This window comes from Sus scrofa, chromosome 10 (genome assembly GCF_054392235.1).
Source record: "Sus scrofa isolate SSC_HxYL_T2T_F1_AM1 chromosome 10, Sscrofa_HxYL_maternal_Yorkshire_Landrace_v2.0, whole genome shotgun sequence".
Taxonomy (NCBI): Eukaryota; Metazoa; Chordata; class Mammalia; order Artiodactyla; family Suidae; genus Sus; species Sus scrofa.
In genome coordinates, this window is record NC_139392.1 from 49,970,066 (window position 1) to 49,980,173 (window position 10,108).

Here is a 10,108-nt window from a genome sequence, read left to right on the forward strand (position 1 = left end):
AAGTAATTTTTAAATTTTATCTAGATGACCATCATGGAGAGCACAGCTATTTCAAATGTTTCCTTTCCTTTTGTTAATGTGGTGTATGACATTGCTTGATTGTCATATGTTGAAGCATTCCTTGGACCTGTAAGAGGTCCAACTTGATCATGGTTTGTGATCCTTTTCATATATTATTGGATTTGTTTTGCTAATTTTGGTGATGCTTTTTGCATCTATATTCATCAAACATATTGGCCTGTAACTGTCTTTCTTGTAGTGTTTTTGTCTGATTTTGGTATCAGAGTAATAGTGGCCTCATTGAATGAATTTGGGAGTCTTTCCTTAAATTAAATTAAAAATCTGTCTAAATGGTTATCTGGGAAAGAATAGCTATTTCAAACTTATTCTAAAATGATGCACTTATGTGTAGTGATTGTAAAGCAGAAGCTCTATATTGAATTATTAGAAGTCTCTTAAAAACTTGTTATTTTAATCAATGATATCATCATTATATGTGTTCTCACAGGATTTCTATTTTCGTTTAAACATTTTCAATCAACTTTTAAAATATGTCTTTTTGCTGAAGTTCAAATTTATTGGTCAGAGAACAGCTCAGCTGTAGGACGTTTACTTTTTTTGTTGCACTGTGTACATATCATTTTATGCAGTGTAAAATGTTAAAATTTAATAGTGGATTTCAGGAAGACTTTGAAGATGCATGTTACATATAAAGTCACAATAAATATACACAGGGAGGGACAAAAGTTATCATAAAATAAGTCTTTTTTTAGGGGTCTTTTTAGGGCCACACCTGTGGCATATGGAGGTTCCCAGGTTAGAGATCAAATCAGAGCTACAGCTGCTGGCCTATACCACAGCAACAGCAACAGAGGATCCAAGCCACATCTGTGAACTGCATTACAGCTCACTGCATGCCAGATCCTTAACCCACTGAACAAGGCTAGGAATTGAATCCTCATCCTCATGGATACTAGTCAGATTTGTTACCACAGGGCCACAATGGGAACTCCTCATAAAATATACCTTTTAAGTTTAATGAGACCTCATGAAATAACTGAGAACCTGAAGTACTCAGAAGGCATTGCTTAAAATTCTAGATGAAAAGCTGGGGGTTTTCCTCTCAGGACAGTGACACATTTGCATTTTTCCAGTATTCAATGGAGGAAAAATATGCCACATATGAGAATTGTAATGCTGCCATTTTACCTGAGTCAACAATGCATTCCCTTGTCTTTTTTTCTGATTTCAGGAGCACCAATCCAATGATTAGGGGAGGAAATACTACAGAGATCACCTCTTTCATCTCCGTGGGATTCTCAGATTTTCCCAGAATCATAGCAATGCTCTTTGTTGTATTCCTGTTGATCTATATGACAACCCTGACTTGGAATATGTGCCTCATCATCTTAATAAGAATATATGCCCACCTCCACACACCCATGTACTTCTTCCTTAGTAATCTGTCCTTCATTGATATTTGCTATGTGAGCGCCACAGCTTCCAAGATGCTCTATAACTTCTTCCAGAATCAAAAAATTATCACCTATGTGGGCTGTTTGGTTCAGAGTTTGGTTTTTTTGACCATGGGACTGAGTGAATCTTGTCTCATGACAGTCATGGCTTATGATTTATATGCTGCCATTTGTAACCCACTCCTCTATTCATCAATCATGTCACCCACTCTCTGTGGTCAGATGGTGCTGGGGTCCTATATGGCTGGACTCTCTGGTTCTCTGTCCCAAGTGTGTGCCATGCTTCAGCTCCACTTCTGTGGGCCTAATGTCATCCACCACTTCTTCTGTGACATGCCCCAACTGTTAGTTCTTTCCTGCACTGACACATTCTTCTTACAACTTTTAACTATTGTATTAACTATGATCTTTGGGATAGTAAATGCCCTAGTTATCATGATATCCTATGTCTATATTGTCATCTCCATCATGAAGATCACTTCAGCTAAAGGCAGGTCCAAGGCTTTCAACACCTGTGCTTCTCACTTGACAGCAGTTAGTCTCTTTTACACCGCAAGTGTCTTTGTTTATTTAAGTTCTAGCACTGGAAGTTCTTCCAGCTTTGACAGATTTGCATCAGTCTTCTACACTATGGTGATTCCTATGGTGAACCCTTTGGTATACAGTCTGAGGAACAAAGAAATCAAAGATACTTTGAAGAGGTTGCAAAAGAGGAGAAGGTATTGCTGAGGTCACAAATTCTGCGATATCTGGCATAGCTGTTGTGTTGGAATCCTCATACACTGTAATATCCTACACAATAAGATTCAAATGGAATGTAACAAAAATCACACTGCCTTTTGATTAAAAAGTTTTTATTTGATAAAGATAATATGCCAAAATGTACTAACAGCTGAATCAAACCACAAAAACACAACATTTTTTTTGTTAGCCATCATTTTTTATTACTCAATGAATTTACTACATTTATAGTTGTATAGTGATCATCACAATCCAATTTTATAGGATTTCAATCCCACAATATTTTTAAGTCATGGAGCATCATTATTTTCTTTTTTTAAATTTTTTTATTACTCAAATGAATTTATCACATCTGTAGTTGTATAATGATCATAACAATCTGATTTCACAGGATTTCCATCCCACAGCCCAAGCACATCCCCCCACCCCCCAAACTGTCTCCTCCAGAGACCATAAGTTTTTCAATGTCTGTGAGTCAGCATCTGTTCTGCAAAGAAGTTCAGTCTGTCCTTTTTTGAGATTCCACATGTCAGTGAAAGCATTTGATGTTGGTGTCTCATTGTATGGCATGATAGTTTCTAGGTCCATCCATGTTGCAAAAAATGCCAGTATTTCGTTCTTTTTAATGTCTAAGTAATATTCTATTGTGTATATGTACCACATCTTCTTGATCCACTCCTCTGTCGATGGACATTTAGGTTGTTTATTTTCATCCTACCATCATTCTGCTTTCTGTTCCTATGAGTTCAACTCTTTTAAATTTCACATATTAGTGACATTATATAGTACTTTTCTTTCTAAGTCTGGCTTATCTCACTTAGCACATTTCCCCCAGGTTTCATCCATATCACCACAAATGACAAGATTGCCCTCACTAACAAGGCTGAATAACATTATACTGTATATTTATCCCAAAGTCGTTTATCTACTGATGAGCACTTGGGTTGTTTCCAAATCTTGGCTTTGTGATTAATGCTACAATAAACATGGAAGTGTGTTTCTGTTCAATAACCCATTTTATTTGGATTGGATACATACCCATAGTAGAAATGATGGACCATGTGGTAAATCTATTTTTAATTATTTGAGGAATCTTCATAATTGGAGATTATGTATTGGATTGGACATTATGTAATTGGATTAGCTGTAGTACCTAAACTGATTTATATGCTTACTAACTGTGTAAGACTTTTAACTTCATATCCTTTTTTTTTTTTTTGGTCTTTTTGCTTTTTCTAGGTCTTCTCCCATGGCATATGGAGGTTCCCAGGCTAGGGGTCTAATCAGAGCTGTAGCTGCCTGCCTTCATATCCTTATCAACATTTGTGCTCTTTTTTTCTTTGTGTGTGTGTCTCTCTCTCTTTTTTTAAAAAAAAAAACAACCCTTTTATTATGCAAAAATTTAAGCACTGAAAAGTAGAATATTATAATAACCTCTTTGTATCCATTATCCAGTTTAAACAATTGTCAGCTATTAGCTAGTCTTACATCATCTGTACTCCTACCCACTTTCTCCCACTTTCACAGATTAGTTTGAAGCAAATCCTAGATGTCATAAAGTTTTATCTGCAAATTTCAATATGCTTCTTTAAAGGACAAAAACGTTCCAAAAATATATAATCTTAATGTCATTTTCTCATCAGCAAAATAATAATTCTTTAGTATCATTAAATGTCCAATGTTCAAACATCCTCTCCTATTTGTCACAAAATATTTTTACAGTTTTTATTTCTCAAGTCAGGATTGAAATACACTGCAGTAGGTTGATATGTATTTTTTTTCTTTTTAAATTCTTACCAAAAACTTTGTTTACAAGCTTCTCATATCGGTCATACATTTGTCTTTCCTTCATACCATCATTAGGATCTGTGGCAATAGGACTGAGTTGAAACAAGATTAGAAAGCACAGAAATATGTCTATATGCAGTGGTAGTGATAGCTTATGGTACCAAAGACATTTAACTTTTGTCTAAAACCACTTCTGTCATTTCTTTTTTTTTTCAGTTAAAGTAGTAGATTTAAAATGTGTCTGCTGTATGCCAAAGTGATTCAGTTACACATATATACCTATCCATTCCCATATAGGTTATTATAGGTTGTTGAGTAGATTTCTCTTTGATATACAGTAGGTTCCCAATGACCATCCATTCTATATACAATAGTGTGTATATGCCAATCTCAAGCTCCCAATTCATCCCCCCACCTTCCATCCCCTGCTGTTCACCTTTGGTAACCACAGGTGAGTTCTTCCTTCCTTCCTTTTCTTTCTTTCTTTTCTTTTTCTTTCTTTCTTTCTTTCTTTTTCTTTCTTTTTCTTTCTTTTCTTTCTTTTCTTTCTTTCTTTCTTTCTTTCTTTCTTTCTTTCTTTCTTTCTTTCTTTCTTTCTTTTTTCATTTCCTTCCTTTCTTCCATCCTTCCTTCTTTCCTTCATTCTTCTTTCTTTCTTTTCTAAGTTTGTGATTCTGTTGCTATTTTGTAAATAAGTTCATTTGTATCATTGTTTTGGTTCCCTCATATTGTGATATCATATGATATCTGTCTTTCTCTGTCTGACTTACTTCACTTTGCATGGTTATCTCTATTCTCATTCATAGAAGATCTTTAATGTAAAAATTATGGTTTGAACAAAACCAAAATCTGTAGTAGATTCAAAAAAGATAATGAGAGAAGAATATAAGCATACCACTACACAAAACCAGGAAATTATGAAGAAAGAGAGCAAGAGAAGAAGAAAGAAACAAAGGAATTACAAAGCAGTTGGAAAAAGATTAACAAAGTGGCTAAATGGCTAAATCTTTCCCTATCTGAATTATTTCACTAACCATAATATTTTCTATGTCCATTTACATTGCTGCAAATGGCAGGATTTCATTCTTTTTTATGACTGAATAATATCTATTGCAAATCCAACTTTTAACAATATATAGATCATCCAGAAAAAATATCAGTAATGAAACATTGGAATTAAGCTACATTAAAACAGATGGACTTAACCAACATTTACATAATATCTGTTTAAAGAAACATATCTACTCTTTAGTAGTGCCTATGGAAGATTTTCTAAGATAGAGCATATGATAGGCTACAAAGCAAGTCAATAAATTTAAGAAGATTGAAATTGTATCTAGTACATTTTCTAGTCATAAAAGTATGAAACTAGAAATCAAATACAAGAAGAAAGCTGAAAGACTCACAAATATGAGGAAATGAAACTGAACACCATAGGTCAAGGAAGAAATAAAGTCAGAAATTAAATAAATCTTGAGGCAAATGAAATGGAAAAACAGTATATCAAAACTTATGGAATGAAGAAAAATCCGTTCAAAGAGGGAAGTTCACGGAAAAGAATGCCTGCATTAAGAAATAATAAAGGTACTTTAATCACCATAAATTTATAACACAAGGAACTAGAAATGGAAAACTAAACTATGTCCAAAATTAATAGAAGAAAGGAAATAGTAAGGATCAGGGTGGAAAAAAGATAACACAGAGTGAAAATACAATAGGAAAGAATGATGAAACTAGGATCTGTTTTTTTTTAACTGATGAACAAAACTGACAAATAGTTTTAATAGATTCATTAAGAAAATAAGGGAGAGGACTGAAATAAATAAAATTAGAAAGGAAAGAAGAAACATTAAAACTGGTTTTGCAGCTGTGGCAGTGCTGGATCTTTTAATCCAGGGATAGAATCCACTCCTCTGCAATGAGCAGAGCTGCTGCAGTCAGATTCTTAACCCATTTCACCACTGTGATCTCTTCCTTCCTTCCTTCCTTCCTTCCTTCCTTCCTTCCTTCCTTCCTTCCTTCCTTCTTTCCTTCCCTTTCTTCTTTCTTTCTTTTCTGTGTCTCTAGCTTGCAGATGTGCTTGGGCCAGGAACTGAACTTGAACCTCAGCAGTGAAAACATCAAATCCTTAATCACCAGGCCACCAGGGAACTCCAGGATAGATAATTTTTTATTGGATTTTTTTTTCTGCCAACACTTTGAATATATCATTCCACTCCCTCCTGGCTTGTAGGGTTTCTGTTGAGAAATTTTCTGAAAGCTTAAGGAAGATTTCTTTGTAGGCTACACTCTTTTTTCTTCCTTTCAGCTCTTGGTGTCCTTTCTTTGTCTTTGATTTTTGACAGTTTTATTACAATATATTATGGAAAAGGTTATTTTGAGGTTATATCTATCAGTTTGTGAATTTGTATGTCCATATCTCTCCCCAGGTTTGAGAAATTCTTGGCTCTCTTATGTTTAAATAGACTTTGTGCCCTTTTCTCCATCTCTTCTCCTTCGGAAACCCCCATTCTTTTAATATTTGTATTTCACGGTCTCTCATAGATCATGTAGGCTTTCTTTGTTCTTTTTCGTTTTTTTATTTGTTCTTTTCCGAATGTGTCATCTCAAAGCCCCTATTTTGTATCTCACTGATACTCTCCTCCATTTGGCATATTCTGCTTTAGATCCTCTAAATTTCATTTTTTATTTCATTTATTGAATTCTTCAGCTCCAGAATTCTGTTCAATTCTTTTTTATGATTTCTACTTCTTTGTTAAATTTCTCATTTTGCTCATGTATTTTTTCCTGATATCATTGTGTTTCTGTTTTCTTGTAATTCTTGGGTTTCTTCAAACCAGCTATTTTGATATCTTTATCAGATTGACTGCAAAAGTCTGTGTCTTTGTGTCCAGTTACTGGAGGATTATTGCTAACTTTACTGCATGTTACTTGGAGTTTTGAGTTGCTGCTTTTGTATGTGAAGTAGCAGGCACCTCTCATCTTTACTTATGTTTTTGGGTGGGAGACTTTCTCATTGGTCTTGGTTATAGGTAAAGTTTTCTCCAACCTTGTATAAATACACCATCTCCACCCTCTTGCTTCCCCTTGCAATTGATTTCTTAAACTTATAGGTATTTTTTAGTTCTTACTGCTTATGAGGTTGGCTGCTGGCAAACTTTCTTTTGTTTTCTACATTGTTGCAATATTGCTCAAGGTTTGGGTTTTCCCTTGCCTACAGGACATGGTCCAATTTTCTGAGTGTGTTTATTATTTACTAGAGTCCATTATCCTGCCACACTTGAGCATGTGCACAATGTGCTGGTACAGATTTGGGGGACAAGTGAGTTGAGAACTCAGGGTATTCCATTTCTTGCAGACCAGGTATAGGGATCCTTGGGTGAAGTTCTCACAGCAAGTCATGTTTGGGTATCATGTTGAAGTCATGAAAACAATCAGCAGAAAAAACATCCTTTTGATGTCCTTTGATATTTTTATCTGACACTTTTCCCATATCCCCCCCACCCCCATCCCCATCATTGAGTTCCAGCTTCAATACTCTGGGTGCTGTAGAGAGGAACATGTTTCTCCACAGAATTCTATGCAGCAGAGTTATCCAGGCACTTACTCAGCCCTCTCCTTTTGCTCCTTTGGAGACATTGTTGACAGGTAGTTCAGTACTGTGCTATGTTGCTTCATGGGATGGGTAGCACTGGCATACTTCTTTCAGTAGAGTACTGAAATCCAACGGAGAACTGATTCCCACCTTGGCAATATGGGACTTTTGCAAGGCCTGTCTCATCCATGGGTGGTTTTCCCTGACCACAGCCAAGGGGGATTGGGGCCAGTTTTCTGGCTTCTGGTTCCACAGCCCATGCTCCATGGATAGCCACTGATGCTTATTTGTTAAAAGGAGGGATAGAAAAGAGGAATATCATGACACAGTGATGTTGACATCACATTTTTAAGTTATTTTGTAATTTTTTAAAGTGAAATTGTGCCTTTTTTTTAAACCCAACTTTGGTTGGAAAGTTCTGGACAAGATGGAAGATTTTACCCTGACATCTTGCTCATTCCCAATTACATTCCCACCAAAATGACTTGCAAAATTTAGGAATAGTGAATTATCCATATTACTACTTCAATAGAGCTAATGAGAACCCATTTGCCAGGAAATGTGAATAGTTTCTCATCTCACTCTACTGATTATATTAGATTAAAGGGTCTTGTGTGGAAGTGAGGGAGGAGTTTTGTAAATTCTCCCCTGATCTCTAATTAGAGATGGAATAGGACTAATAGATGTGAGCTGAGGAGTAAACAGAACTTCAGTAATAATTTCTTTTAAAAAAGAAACAAAACAATTAACTAAAGCCACTCCAACAGAAAAAAAAATTTTAAAAGATACACTCTGTTTGTCTGTGTGCGTGTGTCCACTAACTTTTGAAATATTGATAATAGCTTTCTATTGCAATTTTATAGGTAATGGAAATTAATAAACCTTATGATTCTTGATGCAGGAGGCAACTCACCAATTATTGGTATGTCTCTGATCCCTTACATTATTTCTTTTTTTAATAATGATTTTTATTTTTTTTCCATTATAGCTGGTTTACAATTTTCTACTGTACAGCAAGGTGACCCAGTCACATGTACATATATACATTGTTTTTTCTCACATTATCATGCTCCATCATAGTGACTAGATATAGTTCCCAGTGCTATACAGCAGGATCATATTGCTTACCCATTCCAAAGGCAGTAGTTGCATCCTACACTATTTCTTAATTTAAAAAATCAACATCTCAGATATTATTTGATCTCAGACATGTCTAATGTGTATACTTTTTCTGGAAAATCTGGAATGATACTAATTTAAGTCTACTTAAAGTCAGGAAGATGGACAAGTGAATTCTGAAAATTCTCATTTAGTGCCTGGAATGTGATATTATTTTCCAGAAATAAGAAAACATAACATTGTTCCATTTGTTTAGGTTGGAAGATTTTACTCTACCCTTAGGCTCTGAGAGAGATGGTTTATTCTTACAGGAATCATGCTTTCTTCTCTAGAGTGTGTGGATTATCGGAGGTGTTCATACAAAGTAACAAGTGTGAATACAGTTCCATTTTGGATGAATTGGGCTACTTGCCCCCATCTTGTTAGGATTTTCAGTATCAAAATAGGCCTTTACATAAGGGAGAATTTATGTTACTTAACTTATATTTAAAATGTTTCTTATTTTTACTTTTTATTGTAGCATTCTTACACATGTACAAAAATATGTGCAGCATAAATGTAGAAGGTACAAACTATTACATTTAGAATGGATAAGAAATAAGGTCCTACTGTACAGAACAGGGAACAATATCCAGTTTCTTGGGATAGGCCATGATGGAAGATAATATAAGAAAGGGAGAGTATATATATATATATATGACTGGGTCACCATGCTGTACATCAGAAATTGGCATGGCATTGTAAAACAACTATACTTTAATAAGAAAATAAATATAAATATATACTATAATGGTATAGAGACAATGATTCTGTAACCACAAGTAACATCAGAAAATACAGCATTATCATCATCCCAGAAGCCATTGGTGTCTTTCTGAATCACAAAGGGCCCTATCTCCATTAGATGTAACTTTTTTTTCTTTTTAGGGCTACACGTGTGGCATGTCAAGGTTCCTAGGCTAGGGGTCAAATCAGAGCTGTGCTTGCCAGCCTATGCCACAGCCACAGCAACACTGCATCTGAGCTTCATCTATGACCTATACCACAGCTTTCAGCAATACCAGATGCTTTAACCCACTGAGCAAGGTCAGGGATCGAGCTCACATCCTCATGGACACTAGTCAGGTTCTTAACTGACCAAGACACAGTGGGAACTTCTGGATGTTCTTTTCTTTATGTAGGTTATACTTCAATGAAAAGATTTCTTAAAAATAAAGAAATAAAAATGCATATAGGCAGTTTCTTTTTTCTTGTTATATTGTTTATAGGGAAATATATAAGCTAGAGGGCTGAAGAGCAGGGTAACATCACCCACTTTTAATAGCCCAAGAATATTGCATTAACAGATTTCTTTTATTATCTCCCTTCAGATCTCAGAAGCACAATGACA

The 10,108-nt window shown here is 35.2% G+C and overlaps 1 protein-coding gene across 1 annotated transcript; it reads left to right on the top strand.

The window, feature by feature from the left end:
* Window positions 1–1,265: 1,265 nt before the first annotated feature.
* Window positions 1,266–2,204, top strand: LOC110258910 (olfactory receptor 5AN1-like). The gene has a single exon (XM_021082170.2). It carries the CDS (start codon window positions 1,266–1,268, stop codon window positions 2,202–2,204), a length of 939 nt encoding a protein of 312 aa, XP_020937829.2.
* Window positions 2,205–10,108: the final 7,904 nt, after the last annotated feature.